The following is a 16957-nucleotide window of genomic DNA, read 5'->3' on the forward strand; positions in this document are numbered from 1 at the left end:
TGTGGTCTAACAATGCTCTATAAATCCCAGCTGTATAAATGTGTATATCAACATTACCTTAGTTCTCTATATACAACAGTACTCTGTTTGAAACAACAGTAGTCAGTATACCTCTGGCTAGCCTCTAAGAGCTAGAACGGCTGTAGCTGCCCACTGTACAGCCTTCTAGCTCTTCCTGTATTGCTGCATAAAGCTCTATAGCAGTCTCTATATTCCTGTATGAGCCCAGCGGACATTGACTGTAATCAGTGTCTAGCACAGGCACTGCACAGTCCATCTTGGGGGGGCGCTCACCTCCACTGCCTTGCCGTCGGAGGCCCGTAAGCCCAGGAAAGTATGTCCCTGTGGCTCCACCCCCCGCCGTCCGTCCAAGAACTTGGTCTCGATCGAGCTGCAGTCGACGTGCAGGGAGGCGGCCATGGCCCCGATGCTCAGCGCCACTTTGTGCCAGCGCATGTCAAAGAGCGAGGTCACGCCTTCCCCAGAGAACACGCAGCCCACGGACTCCTCCTCCTCACCCTGGCTGCGCGCCCGCACTGACAGCGTCCGCTCCAGCCCATTGAGGTCCAGGGAGAACTGCGCCGGGAGAGGGAGGGAGTAAAGGAAGGGCAGGGAAGAAGGGAGAGAAATAGACTGATAAACTGGGACTAGGGAAGGGAGAGTCAATGACACTATGAACAGGACATTGACTATCGCAGGGAGGGAAGGGTGCTTTGTCTGTTAACTAATTTGTATTTCTTCCTCATTAATTCAGTTGCTGCTCCATCAGCCTTGGCAGTGTCTCTCTTCCCTCCTGACTGTAAATAACATCTACTAGTATCAGCTGTAACAATTCACAGAGACCTTACGGCAACCTCAGCCATTTTCTTTAAGTACATTGAGATGAATAGCAACAGAATTTTCCAGGAAGTGGATATTTTCCCAATTTAAATTTTCCAGGTCTGGAAATGGGTTGCACTTAATTAAATTATATATTTTCTTAAACATTGAATTTAATCAATTTTCACAGCTGCAAATCAAAAAAACTCAAAGCTTAAGAAAACAGTCTTTTCTCCAAAGCCGGAGCCGAACCTGTGGGTATCCTTGCTGGTCAGTGATGTGGAGCAGGTAGACGTTTTCTTTCACAGTCTTTTTCTTCAGAAGCAGGGTGAGGACCACTGTGAATTCCTGTGGGAGGCCATGGGGGAACACCTGCCTGGGGGACACAGAGAAGTTTTATACTTTTACTGAGCATTTTCACCTCAAACCTTTACACTTATTGCAGAATATAGAAAGGAAAGTACAATCATGAGCCAACAACACTAAGTTCTTCCCCAGGGTTTAATTTTAAGCACTTCCAGCGAATAAACAAATACATAAACATATAGATAAATAAGTAAATACATATAAAGTGAATGTTTATTTTAAAAATATTACAGAAGGAGGGTGCAACATCTAGGGAGGGGTAGGGGTGGTACTGACACTTTTGCCTAAGACACATCGCACTGACACTACACCTGGAAAAAACTAATATTGTTTCTCTTTGATTTGCTGTTAAAGCCTCCAGTGCAACACTGACACATGGGTTTGATGTATGGTGGATTCCTCCTGTACACAGCAAACTAGTCTGGACCTCTGCAGCAGTGATTTATCTCAGTGCAGAGACGTTCCAAAGGAAATAACTCCCTGGCGGCACGGCAAAAAGCGGCCCAGATGAAATCCAGTCTAAACAAAGTCAGCCTTCCCTGCATTGAACCCAAAATATACAGACCAGCTCTGAGGACAGGAAGGGGGCAGCATGTTCCAACTGGTTTTTAGGAGAAATAGCTAAGGGGCCTAGTGTAAAACAAGATGAAGTTAGATGCTCTCCCAAGACAAAGATAAATACTACTTTTTAGGATGGCTAAGTAGACCTTGGGGGGAGAAAAAAGCGAATGGAAAAAAAAGTATTTTGGTTTAATAGTGAAAAAGTCGAAATAATACTATCGTTTGTTGTGAGTATTGTGCACATGAAGGACGTGAATGTATAGTTTACAGGAAAAACTGGATTTATAAATAGCACTGCTGTTGCACAGTCCAGATCTCAAAATCACAATCACAAAAGGTCAAACTCATGTTTGCTGAACTTCTTCAGAGAGAGAGAGAGAGAATTATGGAAAATGTTGGAAAAAAAAGGTGTTTTCTCAGAAGTGCTTGAATTGTAAAAATAGAGACTGGTTTCCTTCTCCTTCTCTCACCTCTCAGTCACAAGTGAAGCGAAATACAGCTGAAGTCCAGACTTGGAAGCAAGATAAATGAATTTCACAACACCGCATGTTGTATTAGAAATCTTAATCTGAGTAAGCGAGTGCTGTGGGGGAGGGAGGAGGTGTGTGTGTGTGTGAGAAGCAACCCATTCCCAATCCCCTTCCCTCTGCACTGTTCTTTATTCCTACCCTCTGGTAAAAGCGTTTCCTCTGACCCTTTCCCTGCCTCTCTTCCCTCTATTGCATCATCTCCAACCCTTTGGCTCTCCTTGTCTTCACTCCTCCCACTTCTGAAGTTTCATCTTCTCTCTTGCTTCTCTGATCTCAGCGCTGGAGAGAGACAGCAACCAGCTATCTATGTTATCTTCCAGCACAGCGGGCTCCCTGCACTTCCAACAGTATCGTATTACAACTGGGCCTTGTACTCACCTTGCAACTCACAAGAGAAGAGACACTGATCTGACTGTTGTACTGGTGTCAAGTGCTGTACTTTGGGCTCCAATTTTCAGACTGCCTTTATTTTTTGTTTTTAGTTTCAAATTAACTTATTTTTCATTGCTCAAATATTGACTTTTTAGTAATGCCGACTTAAAAATGTCCCAATTACACACACACACGCACACACGCACGTGCGCACGCAGGCGCACACACAGATACAGATACATAATAAGAGCTGTAAGCAACTACAAACCAATGAGTCAGTGCTCTGATGCAACCAGCTCATCAGATCTCTTAAAGCACGCTAATGGATCTGCAGCCACAGTCCTGGCCCTGTCAAGGTACTCAGCGATTGGAAACTAAATCACACCTCCGTGTCCACCTGGCGAGACTGACAATGTGGAGAATGTCAGTGTAAATCAGAGATGCACCAGCAGCCTCCCTACTGAAGACAATGTCTACAGCGCACAGCACTTAGGCTGCAGTTCACAGTTAACAATGGTCTGCACGGACAGAGACTCTGCTTAACTGGGCATGAGACATACAGAATGAGTGCAATGAAACCGCAAGCCTCAGTTTTGACTCTGCAAGTCCACATTCTCAAGTCATGTATTTACTTTAAAAGATAAAGCACAAAAATAAACAACAAAGAAATGACAAAGATGATTAAGAACAAGAGACTAAAAGCGTAAAAAAACTACGGGGATGAATTTGCAGATGTTTGGTGACTACAGCCCCAGTTTCAATTTTGCTCCAGATGTGCTTTCCTGCATCCTTGAAGCCAGATGGGGCCAGCTGATGCTCCAGCTTTGGAATGACTTTGATATGGAGCCAGAAAGGGAGAAGAGGGGAGGGAGAGAAGGGCCAATGTGGCAGGGAGCCAGCAAGAAGGACACAGAAACGATGCACCGAATTCCTAACGCAACCTGTGGAGTTTCTATGTATTGATGGCATATCTTGCTTTCAACAGTGAAAAACAACCAGCTTAGTTTTATTGTCTATCCCATTAGCTGGATTTTACATCAGACTATCAGACGTCCGAGCACCTTATAAGGATTAAATAAAAAAGGTAAAAAAAGACTGGGGAACAATCTCAGAAACGTGAACACAATTTTTTCCTTGGCAGCCAGCCATTCAAAACACTTTCAGGCCTCTCTTGAGCTGCCATCGAATGGAGAGCTGGGAATGGGCTGTGAGTCTCCTGTACAAGCCCCTCCCTGCCTTGCCTGGGGGCTGCCTGTGCCAGAGAAGTCACAGTCCCACTCTTTGCAGGAATTAATGGGATTTACAGGGTTAATACAAACCTGGAATGTAATGTCAGCACTCCTCTACATATCCAGCACAGTTATGGGGGACTGCCTCTGCCAACATCATTATATTCCCAGCCCTGGCAACATTACAGGCTTTTTATTATGTACAAGGAAGCCTGTAGACAGTAAAAGCTGAACACGTGTTATGCTGAGCGAACAGTAACTGGCACAGTGTACATCTGTTACGGCAACAGAGAGGGGTTTTAAATGATCGATTGATACGTGTAAATAGGGACAGCAAAGACTGCATGGACCTCACAAAAGTCTTTCAACTGGAAACCACACCCCAGGGATTAATTCTCTCCTTTCCTTATCTGTTTAAATCTGTTCCCTTCTTCCTTTAATCCTCTCCTTCTGCCTCTTCTTCGTCTGCAGGTCTATACCCCCCCACCCCACCCCGTCCTTTTTCTTTCTCTTTCTTTCTCCCTCCTCTCCCCCTGATCAATGCAGGTCAGAGCTGGACAGGGCTAGGGCGTGGTCTCGGGGAAGCCGTGGATGGCAGGGAAGGGCAGGAGGTCTTACTCAGTGGGTTTGTTCAGTGAGACGTTGCCCAGCCTGAGGATGACGGGTCCTCGCGGGTTTCTGATCTTCTTAACCTCTGGCGTCTTTAGCAGAGCAAACTTCCTCACCAAATTGAAGCCTGTTCAGGAAAATAAAGAGAGAGTAGATCAGACAACATATTTTCCAATGATAAGAGGTCTTGATCTGATTGCCAAGCCCTAAGCTAAGCCCCCCCACCTTTCGGCAAGTCGCAGGGCATCTAACATCTAACACTTCCTGAAGAGATAAGAGAGGAGGCTTTACCACCATCTGTGTTTTGATGCTCAGAGTTTCTTTAGCTGCCTATTGACTCCTAGCCACCTGGAAGAGTTTGAAGACTCAATAAGGCTTTATTCTGGATCCAGTCCATGCAGGAATTCTTTTAAAAGCGATTTGTTGTCTTCCTGTGTTTGCATATTTTACATTGCCGTTTCTACCAGATGAGGTGTTGCTGTACGTTTGCTGGAAGTGCTTATCCCATTTTGCTTACATAATATCCTCTGAAACTTTTAATTCACTGTAATGTGTAGATGATTTGTCACAGTGATGTTTCCTTTGTAACACTGTGTATGCGCAGAACATGGGACAAAAGTATTTATTGAATGAGACACCCTGGATAAACAGGCCAGCTTAACAACTTTTTTAGGTTCTCTTGCTTCTCTCTCATTTCACCTTCTTTCCCTACATTAAGCTAAAGATGATTTACAGCGTACCTGTGATGTTCTGTCGCAGCTCAGCCGTCTGTGGGAATTTCCATTCTTCTACCTGCAACAACGGGCAACGAACACCTGCAGAAAGACACAGCACACAGCACCATCGGTCAGAGAGTAGGGGGGAACAACTGTAGAGGAATACTCATAAAAACGTTGTTGATGAGTTCGAAAAATACAAAACAGCGAAAACGCACAAAATAGGCAAACCATAACTGGTAAAGAAAAACAAATAGAAGAAGTTAATCTTTACAGAGTTGTAATGGGGGGTCGGCACTAAACTAACCCCGCCATGGAGCTGAAACCGGCATTCTGGATTCTTGAGATGAAATTCTCAGAGAGAGAGACACATGGGCCAGCTTTGTTGTGCTAGATACTCATGTCAAGGCTATCACTGTGTCCTGTAGTCTGAAACACAATCACTCAAGGACGCAATGGAAGGGTTGGGTATCTGGGACAGGATTAAACAGAACCAGCCTTACCACCATGTAAGAGCAGGCTAGGCTTTGCCTGGAAGCAATGAGCCAGACTTTACTCAGTCAACTTTTCTGAGAAGCAGCCAGACAAAGCTCCGATAACCAGCAAGAAAAAAAAAAGTTTATTTTCTAATACATTTTCCTCAGCATGCAGAAAAGATACATTAAAAAAATGTGTCTGGGAGTAGAAAGGGATCCTTTTCTTATCAGATACACATGTTTTTTAAAGGAGAAAAGCAGCAGTCTCATGACTCAGAGACAACTGGCAGATTTTTTTAAATGCTATAATTAAGATTACAGAGTATGCAAAAATAAAAAAAATAAAAAAAATCTCTTACTCAATGAGTTAACCATGTCTGCGTCTGGGATGTTTAAGCAATTAATTAAGCCCTGTGTAAGTTAAACACTGATGATGGGAACTACACACTTTGAGAGCTTTCTCTGCTGAAACACCATTATTAAATAAGTGACAAGACAGGGGCAGCAATCTTGGCTGCATTTGTTTCCTCTAATCAAATTTCTGTTTGTGGTTTGGGGCGAGAAATACATTATTTTAGAGCTTCCTATTTATCAAATTGTACTAGTGCCTGGAGACAAGAACATACGAGTCTATTTGTCTTTGCCATAGAAGAAAAGGAAGAGAAAAAAGAAAAAAAGAAAGAAAAGAAAAGAAACAAACAAAACCAAAAAGGCTGATTGCTGCAATGGAGGGAAAGCCAGAAAACCCCTGAATCTAAGCATCTAGTTTAATATTGGAATTCTTGAGGTGATTGCAGAGTCCTCTTTCTTTGGAAATATAATATAATACAACTTTTGTATTTTTAGCTAAATAGTGTATAAAAATAGTTTTGGCAGTGCATGACACATTACTGTCAAACTAAATGTGTTCACTGAGCCGCAGGAGAGATCGAGGGACTGCACTGCGTTCCATTACACAGCATTCCCAGGCAAGTGCCCTGTGCCGGTTCAAAGGCAGGGTCTCTCGCTCCCGACTCCCTGCACTACTGCTTGCAGTGGCACTGCAGGATGTGACAAAATTTTGCATTGCGTCAGGTGGTGCCAAATATCCCTGGGTTCTGTCCAAAGATAATGGGGAGGGGCTGGGGAGGCAGACTGCAAAGTGGCTAGTGAATTTAAAGCAGGACAGAGTTTGTATAATGTATACAGTATGTATGTATATATATAGATATATACAGCTCTGGAAAAAATTAAGAGACCACTCCAAGTTCAGAAATCAATGTTAAGTGGTCTCTTAATTTTTTATATATATATATACACAGTACTGTGCAAAAGTTTTAGGCAGGTGTGAAAAAATGCTGTAAAGTAAGAATGCTTTCAAAAATAGACATGTTAATAGATAAAATTTATCAATTAACTAAATGCAAAGTGAGTGAACAGAAGAAAAATCTAAATCAAATCCATATTTGGTGTGACCACCCTTTGCCTTCAAAACAGCATCAATTCTTCTAGGTACACTTGCACAAAGTCAGGTATATGATTAAACAATTATACCAGACAGGTGCTAGTGATCATCAGTTCAATATGTAGGTTGAAATACAATCATTAACTGAAACAGAAACAGCTGCGTAGGAGGAATAAAACTGGGTGAGGAACAGCCAAACTCAGCTAACAAGGTGAGGTTGATGAAGACAGTTTACTGTCAAATGTCATACACCATGGCAAGACTGAGCACGGCAACAAGACACAAGGTAGTTATACTGCATCAGCAAGGTCTCTCCCAGGCAGACATTTCAAGGAAGACAAGGGTTTCCAGATGTGCTGTCCAAGCTCTTTTGAAGAAGCACAAAGAAATGGGCAATGTTGAGGACCGTAGACGCAGTGGTCGGCCAAGGAAACTTACTGCAGCAGATGAAAGACTCATCATGCTTACTTCCCTTCGTAATTGGAAGATGTCCAGCAGTGCCATCAGCTCAGAATTGGCAGAAAACAGTGGGACCCTGGTAAACCCATCTACTGTCTGAAGAAGTCTGGTCAGAAGTGGCCTTCGTGGAAGACTTGCGGCCAAAAAGCCATACCTCCGACGTGGAAACAAGGCCAAGCGACTCAACTATGCACAAAAACACAGGAACTGTGGTGCAGAAAAATGGCAGCAGGTGCTCTGGACTGATGAGTCAAAATGTGAAATATTTGGCTGTAGCAGAAGGTAGTTTGTTCACCAAATGGCTGGAGAGTGATACACGAATGAGTGTCTGCAGGCAACAGTGAAGCATGGTGGAGGTTCCTTGCAAGTTTGGGGCTGCATTGCTGCAAATGGAGTTGGGGATTTGGTCAGAATTAATGGTCTCCTCAATGCTGAGAAGTACAGGCAGATACTTATCCATCATGCAATACCATCAAGGAGGCATCTGATTGGCCCCAAATATATTCTGCAGCATGACAACGACCCCAAACATACAGCAAAAGTCATTAAGAACTATCTTCTGCGTAAAGAAGAACAAGGAGTCCTGGAAGTGATGAAAATCATCGAGTCTGTCAGGGATTACATGAAGAGAGAGAAGCAACTGAGGCTGCCTAAATCCACAGAAGAACTGTGGTTAGTTCTCCAAGATGTTTGGACTAACCTACCTGCTGAGTTCCTTCAAAAACTGTGTGCAAGTGTACCTAGAAGAATTGATGCTGTTTTGAAGGCAAAGGTTGGTCACACCAAATATGGATTTGATGTAGATTTTTCTTCTGTTCACTCACTTACTTTAAAGCATTCTTACTTTACAGAATTTTTTCACACCTGCCTAAAACTTTTGCACAGTAGTGTGTGTGCGTGTGTGTGTGCGTATATATACAGCTCTGGAAAAAATTAAGAGACCACTCCAAGTTCAGAAATCAATGTTAAGTGGTCTCAGTTTTTCACAGAGATGTATATACATACACACACACTGTATATAGACTTTAAAATATAGAGACCAAAACAACTGCGCGCTGCAGGCCAAGATTTCGATGCAGGGTCATAACACACAGTTTGGTCATTACACAATATGCACCATCTTGTCTGGAACATGTCCAGCACATTCCAGGATTCTAAAACTAGGATCAACACGTCACATACTTCCTGTATGCTCAGTGCCATATTTCTGTTCCGCCTCTTGAATGACTTTATTGGCTCTATGCAGTTTGGACAAGGGATTCTGCTAAATAAAGACCTGCTAACAACCAGAACAACAGATTGTATTACAATTGATAATGTTTCTGGCTGATGCTTTTCATCCCAACACACTTGCATGTGCCCATTTATACATATTTCACTGGCACAAGTTGAGAAGGTACTTTTGATCCAGGTGAAGGACCGCAATCTCTCAACAGGGATTGCAACACATCGCTCTCTGGTTACGAGTACATATTCCTAACCACCGCTTCACAGCACTGATGCCCAGTGACACACGCTGATCTCAGGGATATGCATTTTAACACACAGCAAGTTTAATGAGTTTTATATGCACTGAGAATCCATATTGAAAAGATGAAATGGTGACTGAGATCCAACAGTGCAGCTCAAACACATTGCAAAGGGCCACCATTTCAAACCTTATTCTCAGAGTGTCTTGTGTTCTTTTGCATCTGGGTGTTACGTGAACACCTTGGCTGTCTGAGCCCACCCAGACACACATACCTGGCCCACTATTTGTTTTTCTTGTGTTGACGTGATTTTTCCAAAGCACTTGCAAGTTAATTCAGCCATAAATAATTAAAAACCCTGCACTTCTTTATCTAGGGGTGGAGATAAGTTTCCTTCGCTTTGGCAATATATGTATACCCCCTCCCCAAGAATAATGCATTGTGGTGCAAAATCAAAAGTAAATATAAGAAGAAAAAATTATTCTAGTTATCAGTTGTTAAATTAAACATTTTTACCTCAATGTTTATAACTTGGTGTTCTAATTAATAAATATAATTAATATCGTCTAACACCTAACATCAGCAAATATGAATCATCCTCACAAAACAAAAACATATTCCAGCTTGTCTTCTGCGCTGTTCAGTAACATGTTTCTCATTCATTTTCCTTAAAATATGCCAGATGATCTGAAGGGCTTCTATGTCTCTGTTCCAACCCAGACAAAGAGCAGTTTGGATTTTGTGGTAGCATAAACTGAATGGAAAAGCAGAGAGTAAAAAAAATAATAATAAAAAAATTGGGGAAAACCACAAGTTTCCATTGCTGTAATGGTATGGAAACATTGAAAGACAAGGGGTGCTCTCAGAGACGAAAGGAAAAACTCTGACACACAGAGAGAGAGAGAGAGAGAGCATCAGTGACGAAGAGAAGAGTGGAAGAGAAAGCCACACTGGACTCACTATATCACTATACTGGGGTTCTGACACACAGATACAGATACAGATACACACAGATACAGGTTTGTAAATCCTAAATTCGTAGTCTTGAGTCACGGGCTGCACATCAATTGCAAAATACTCCACTGCTTATAATTAACGGCAATGATGAATATTACCTGCAAATAAACTGTCAATCACTCCAAAAATTACGACAAAAACAAAAAAATATATATTTTATAATAAACCAGAACACCGTTATCTGGAAAGTCATCTGAAAGCTATTCTACTGCCTGTTCCCAGCATAGCAGCCAGCCAGCTGGCCAATGTGTCCCTGTGACTAATACAAAGGGAACCCAGACGTCTTCCGTTGCAGAACAATACAAAAAAGGGAAAAAAATAATAATAACAAGACACTCTGAAACCTCTGCAAAAGACGCACTGGAAACCTTCACTCCATTTGTACATCAATACCATCCTTCCCTGGGAACCAAGATTGAGTCCTGGTGTGTCAGGGAGCGCTGTACAGGACGGGGATGGGTGCTGGGGATCCGTCACCCTGCTGTTAGGAGAGCGAGCTGATGAGAGGCCTTCTCTGCCTGGCTGACTCAAACCTCAGACCTCAGGCCTGCCATCTGGGTTACCCACACTCAGACCCCAGCCAGAACCAGCCAACAGCTCCACACTCAACGCCGAGCTCGTCTGCACAGGATCAATTCATGAGGGAGCACGAGGACGCTAGCCACTGTACACGCCGGCCTCCACCAAGAAAAACATTTTGCAGGATAGCTCCAGATTTTTTTTTCCAACAATCATAATAGTGGAGGCGGGGAAAGAAACTGCAAACGGTTTCCTAAAATTAACCGCCAAATCAAATATATAAATTCTCCAGTCCATACTTGCATTGCCTCTAGCTACGTGTAAATGGGAGGGAGACTGTTCTGGGGCGAAATGCCTTTTGATTTTCTGTCCCTTTTTCTCGGCGGTGTGATGGGTTAAGCATTCAGCTGTGGAAAATTTGCATAATCTTTGACCTGAAAAACTGCCAAAAATGACTCATCAGCATTGAAAATAAATGGATGAACATGCACAGCCCCATTTTTCCTATCTCCATTTCTCTTTTACCAAACTGGGGCTCCCCTTTGAACAGACGTGTCCTTAACCACAGTAGTCAGAGCAGCAGAAAGAAGAGGTTAGCAGACAGTTTTAATCGTCAAAACCCAAGAAGAATTTCTCTTTCCGCTCCAAAGCTCCACTTAGCGATTGAAATTATGAATGATGAACAGCAAAGCCTGGTGGGGAATTTAGTGGTAGTTCTAGTTTCCTTTTCCCCCACATATAAATGAATAGAACTCCTAAAAGCTTATCTTTACATCCAGGAAAGCAACATGTATGCTTTTCTCCTTTTCTGTGTCAATCAAGGCACACAGAGAGAACACGCAGGACATTTCATTTTTTCACTGCATGCAGAGACAGGCAGTAGTTAGAAAATGTGTATTAAAAAATATGAATAAATAAATAAAACAAAAAAGGCAGCTCAGCACTGCCACATGAAAACGAGCAGTGTTTACACAAAGACTGATATAATCTCTGATATAACGTAGCTTGCAAAACAATGCAGATGCAAGCCACCAGTATACACTGGCTTTGTGCTTCTGTAACAGATGTATGGGCCAGTTATAGTGATGGAGGTCTGCCTGAGAGATGGCAGTTTGAATGATAATAAAAGTTAGTATCCATGTATGTATAATCGTGTTGTTACCAGGAAATAACTGACCCTTATGAGGCATGATTCAAGGGGGTGGAGATTTCAGCTATTGTGCAACCAAAGAGCTGAATACTAACACATACCTGTGCTGGAGGACAGCAGGACCGCCTCACTCTGGGATATCGTGTTCAGCAGCCATAGCACCACTGGGACTACTGGAGACCAGGCAATCCACATGGTCCGTTTGTCAGCAGCACCGCTCCCACCTAGACAAGGCAAGGAAGGAACGCAGACAGACGTGTGAACTAGCTGCCGCTGAACCAGAGCGCTCTCCCAGTCACTCCTCTCCACACAACCTCCTCTTGGACACCCTGACATGGCTTCTGCAACTCGAGCCATCTGGGAACTGGAAGGGATCCCAGCAAAAAAAGAAGGGAATCCAAGCCGCTGATGCTTCGAAAATGTATTTGTTGAAACATCTTAAGTGGTGGTCAAATGATTGAAGCCTTTATGTCAGTGATTATATTAAAAGGAAAAAAAAAAACAGAAGTGCAAGTTTCTATTATCAAATGAAATCACGGTTTGGCTTGCTTGGAAGGTTTGAAGCAAGGCTACTTTAATGATGAATTCAGGCTGTCCAGACTCATTCTGCCATGTATTAGAAATCACATTTTGGAAAATACGAGAAAAAGTTAAACTGACAGATTTCAATTAGCTCTCGTACTGCACTGATGGTAGAATCAGCACAAGCCAGTCACCAGTCACTAATTCAGTCTGTGTGGGCGACATGGCAGTGCGAAGCTCCTTTTGGCCTCAATTTAGACTTAATTTGGTCACAGAAGGGAGCCGAAAGCGCCTTTGAACCAGGGCGGAATATTAACTTGTTAGACCGAACTAACTCAAAGGGCCACAGCAAGAACTCTGTGATGCACAGGATTGAGCCTTGCATGCTGTCGCAGATTAGGAGCACAGGTCAGGCTGAAACAGACACCAGCAGCTTCAAGCAATCAGCCCAGGGAGGAGCAGGACACACGGTGGGCCCACGAGGGGCTCAGTATGCCTGCTGACTACAGAGAAGAGACTAATTCCCAGATACATGTGTTGCAGTTTCAGAGCCTCTACCTACCACTGTGCTGCAGCATTGGGGACACCACTTAGGCGCTGTCTGGCACCCTGTGCTCAGAGACCCACTCAATCCATTAAAGGATGAAAAGACTCTCTTTGCCTAGCAGTCTGAACCATGCCTCAGGTGCTGAATATTTTGAGCTTTGGTTACTTATTCATGGAAAAAAGTAGATAAGTACAGATGTTGCTTTAAAGGGAATTCTTTTTATGTTTTTCTGGCAAATAACTAATTTTGAAGGAGCACAAAACCAGAATTGGATCATGCTACTACACAAGAGGAATATTACTTTCCACACACACACACACACACACACACACACATTATATATATAAGGAGAAAACAGGCAACAAGAAAAATACAGTCATTCACACCTTCATATGTTTGTGCCCTGTTCGTGACAGTGGGAGTGAAAAATTTTGGTCCCACAGCATTAAAATCCAAGCTCGCTCGCTCACTCTCTCTACCTCTCTCTCCCCTTCTCCTTCTCTCCCTCTCCCTCTCCCTCTCTCAATCATGGTCAGCACCTCCAGCTGGTCAGATCGGTGCCGCTGAAATAGGTGGATTACACGCTCAGGCGGAATGGATGCTTCTGCTGTTGCTCCGGGTTATACAGTGTAGGCCTGTGTGCGTCCGCTTGCCAGCATACACACTGCATCAGAAGTGCAAGCAAAACGGTCCCCTGGAGCTCCACAAGCTCAATAACCTGTAACGATGTAGAACATCCCCCAGACGCTGGACAGTAGAGCAGAGAGCCACAGGACTGCTGCACGAGAGACTCAGGCCGAAGCTGGGGTGGGTTCCACTCCTGCAGTCAATCTCGCCCCATGACTGCAGGCCCACCTACCTATTCTAAATATAGGTAAATCAAAATCTTCATCCCCAGCATCCATTGCATCTCTTCCTTCCTCCCAATCACGCCTTGCCACAGCTGCCCAGCTTCCACCTGTGTATTTGTGTGCGTTTACGTGTATTTGTAAGCATGTGTGTGTTTCTGTCGCCGGTTTACATGTGTGTGGTTTCTAATAGTTTCATCCCCACGGCCAGACCCTTCCCTAGCGGGTTAAGGTCAATTTTTTTTTCCAGTTGCTAATCTACTCATTCTTCATGACTGCAGGATTTCATTGCCTGCTGAATCCGGTTGTAGATTGCAGGCTGACCCGTGCCTGCTATTGACTGATACCAGGCTGAAACATGTGTGATGACTTGCATGGTTACAAGTTACTGTATATTTACAGGGAACATTCCGCTGTGTTTTGTCATATTAGTTAAATAAAGCAAAGTCAATTGCCCAGGTAAAGTGGAACACAGACAATCTGCAGCCCACCCACCCCGCACACTTTTTTAACAGCTGTGTTTAAGGGCCTTTTTAACCCCCTCCCCCAAGACACCACGTTAGGAGGAGATTTACAGCTGCAAGATGCTGCAGAACAAAAAAACACACATCTCTCAAGCTCACTGTAACAGCCTAGTGCAGAGCACAGCCACAAGAAGGCGACACAATAACCAAATCATACTTTTTTTAACAAACAAATACATACATAAAATAGGCTAGTGCATCCGCTCACTTGTTATAATGACTATTGTTAGGATATTAACCTCAGTGTCAAACATCCTCATCGAGGAAATTCAGCATGTTAAATGTTACTAGTACGGCCAATTAAACCAATGTATTGCTACTTACACCTAATGAAAACCAAATGCAGATGTGTTTGTAGGTGCTGTGCAAATTCAATACACCATTCAAAGTTAATAAGCACATATCAACACACTTGACATATTCCGCACACATACGATTTTCCGAGCTGAGCAGCGAGACATGGAAAGGGATACCCAAAGTGTCCAAATGTAGCGCAGATATCCGCAGTTCTGCGCCGCTCCGCCAATGGGATCGATGGAATCCTGCAGATCTGTGCAGAACTGCGGGAATCTGCGCTACAAGACCAACGCGCCCTTTGTCACCGTTTTGCTGCTCGTTCGTCGAAGTGCGCATCCAGCATCCCCCAGCAAACCAGTGCGAAGTGCTTAACCCAGTCCCCTGCTGCAACAGAAAGCCACTCTTCTACTAACATGAGAGAAACGCACCACTAGCTCGTGTCTGCTCGGCGTTTTGCAAAAAAGTCAATTCCTAGTTCTGATATTAAAGTAGTCTGTACACATATTTCTCACGCATATATACGTGTAGGGACAGTTTATATGACGCAATACTCTCGTTACGGCTCTCACATACCCATGACAAGAAAACTATGCAAAGATGATCATACCTATTAGAATTGATTAATCCCGGCTCAGATGGATCCTCATCAATGCCAATTCTGGATACATTAAAAAAAAAAAAAAAAAAGTGAAAAAAAGATATATCCACAGCGTTGGTAATTAAGTTTCCTTTGCGAGAAAGTTTTTTTTTCCACGGCGATACAAAAAAAGGGGGAGAAATGTCCTTGCCTTGCCCAACTTTTTTTCTCTCTCTCCCACTGCACTATTAAAAAAAAGTCTCTCTCTCTCTCTCTCTCTCTCTCTCTCTCTCTCTCTCTCTCTCTCTCTCTCTCTCTCTCTCTCTCTCTCTCTCTCTCTCTCTCTCTCTCTGGGAGTTCCAGTGAGACGTGTAGTGACATCACCTGGTCCAACAATTGGAAAATACGCTGCAGGCTGCACTTTTCTCTCTCTCACTCTTTTTTGGTAATTGCTGTCTTCGGAATTGATTCATATGTTTTTGAGATTATCTTTCGGGTCACCCCCAGGTCACACAATTGCCCAAGGGGTAACAGAAGCAAACTCAAAGACCTCAAGGAAATAATTGAGACATCACGGTTTTCTGTTTGTGTGCGCAAAATGCCACTTTCTTGGATTTGAAAGTGGTTAAAACTGTCAAAATTGTATTTTTTGGTTTCATGGAAGATGCAAGGAAATACTACACTACAAAACACTGGCAGTCCTATTTTAAGTATTTATCCTGAATTCTGCCTGGGGTATATTCCTCTGCAGTCCTCTGTAACATCCATCAATTCAGTTACCAAGACTTAAAAAGTACCTTTTCCAGGAAAACCTGACAATAAAACATTCTGAAAGCAAGAAAACACAATTTATAAATCAACAAGCAGGCACAAAGTTGTAATTCACTCAGTTCCCCAGCATTCAGACAATATTTTACTACCATTTCTTTTAAGGAAATGACATCATAGCTGACAGATTAAGAACCAGCTGAAAAGGCTTTAGGATAAAGGACAGGACTGCTTCCAATCCGGGCTAAAGGAAAACTTTCCCTTGTTTCTCTTCTACTCATAGCAGAATCAGATTACAGCCCTTTAGAAATCTAGAACTCTCCACAGATCTCTCTGACGTAAACTGTGTACAATTGGAGCAAAAAGTGAGTGAAGCAGAGATATGCTTCTTCCATAGAGTTCAGGCCATTAAGGTAAAGTCATGAGATCAGTGTTTCTTCTTGCACGAATAGGCACAAAAAGGTGTGCCATGGTATAAATACTTAAAATTAACACACTTCTAATGCATTTAAAATAAATACAGTGCTGTACAGAAACCACTGGGGGTGCTTTAAATATTTAAGGTTTAGGTGTGTCATCATATTACATCACTAAATCACCCATATTAAATTCCAACAGAGATAGAAACGAATTACCCTAACATCTAAATAATGATCACAATTTTGGATTATCAATTTTTCTTGTGATTTCTGAAATATTCTAATCTTCATGTCATAAACAGAATGCAATTAATAAGACTAAGTACCTAAATAATATTCAGAATCTTCAATCTTCGGATCTTTAATCTGTTAACCGAGGCTTAAAAATGGTTGGGAAACAGTGATCTAATCAAAGGAAAATGAACAGCATCCCTGAGCAGTGCATTCAGCCTTCAGGCAGGGACCCAAAAATACGAATAATACTAATAACAGCAGCAGCAAAACAGAAAAAAGCACTTTTTCAAAAACCTTTGACTGTCTGGCACCTCCTTGGAAGTGATGTCTCTTCAAAAACGAATGCCTTCATCCCAATCATCCAGGCTTTGTCAAAGCTGGGAGAGAAAATAAAAATAATCATCACTAAAAATATATATTTCTGATTCATCTTATGCTCTGGTAATTGAGATTAAAATATAGCCAAAGCATGTTTCTTTTCTGTC

General features: G+C 42.8%; 1 protein-coding gene across 4 annotated transcripts in view; it reads right to left on the minus strand.

The window, feature by feature from the left end:
- col16a1 (collagen, type XVI, alpha 1) overlaps positions 1–15349 on the minus strand; it is a 66591-nt gene extending 51242 nt beyond the window's left edge. For 2 of the 4 annotated variants that reach the window (XM_066717229.1, XM_066717228.1), the window contains exons 1-6: positions 15082–15349; positions 11838–11960; positions 5227–5301; positions 4496–4613; positions 1072–1195; positions 295–576 (exon numbers count right to left, since the gene is read on the minus strand). In XM_066717229.1, the coding sequence (XP_066573326.1) occupies positions 295–576; positions 1072–1195; positions 4496–4613; positions 5227–5301; positions 11838–11931 (693 nt within the window). In that variant the 5' untranslated portion in view covers positions 11932–11960; positions 15082–15349. The remainder of the gene's footprint in view (positions 1–294; positions 577–1071; positions 1196–4495; positions 4614–5226; positions 5302–11837; positions 11961–15081) is intronic. The other 2 variants (XM_066717231.1, XM_066717230.1) reach the window with 1 other exon arrangement.
- Positions 15350–16957: the final 1608 nt, after the last annotated feature.

Source organism: Amia ocellicauda, chromosome 11, assembly GCF_036373705.1.
Source record: "Amia ocellicauda isolate fAmiCal2 chromosome 11, fAmiCal2.hap1, whole genome shotgun sequence".
NCBI lineage: Eukaryota > Metazoa > Chordata > Actinopteri > Amiiformes > Amiidae > Amia > Amia ocellicauda.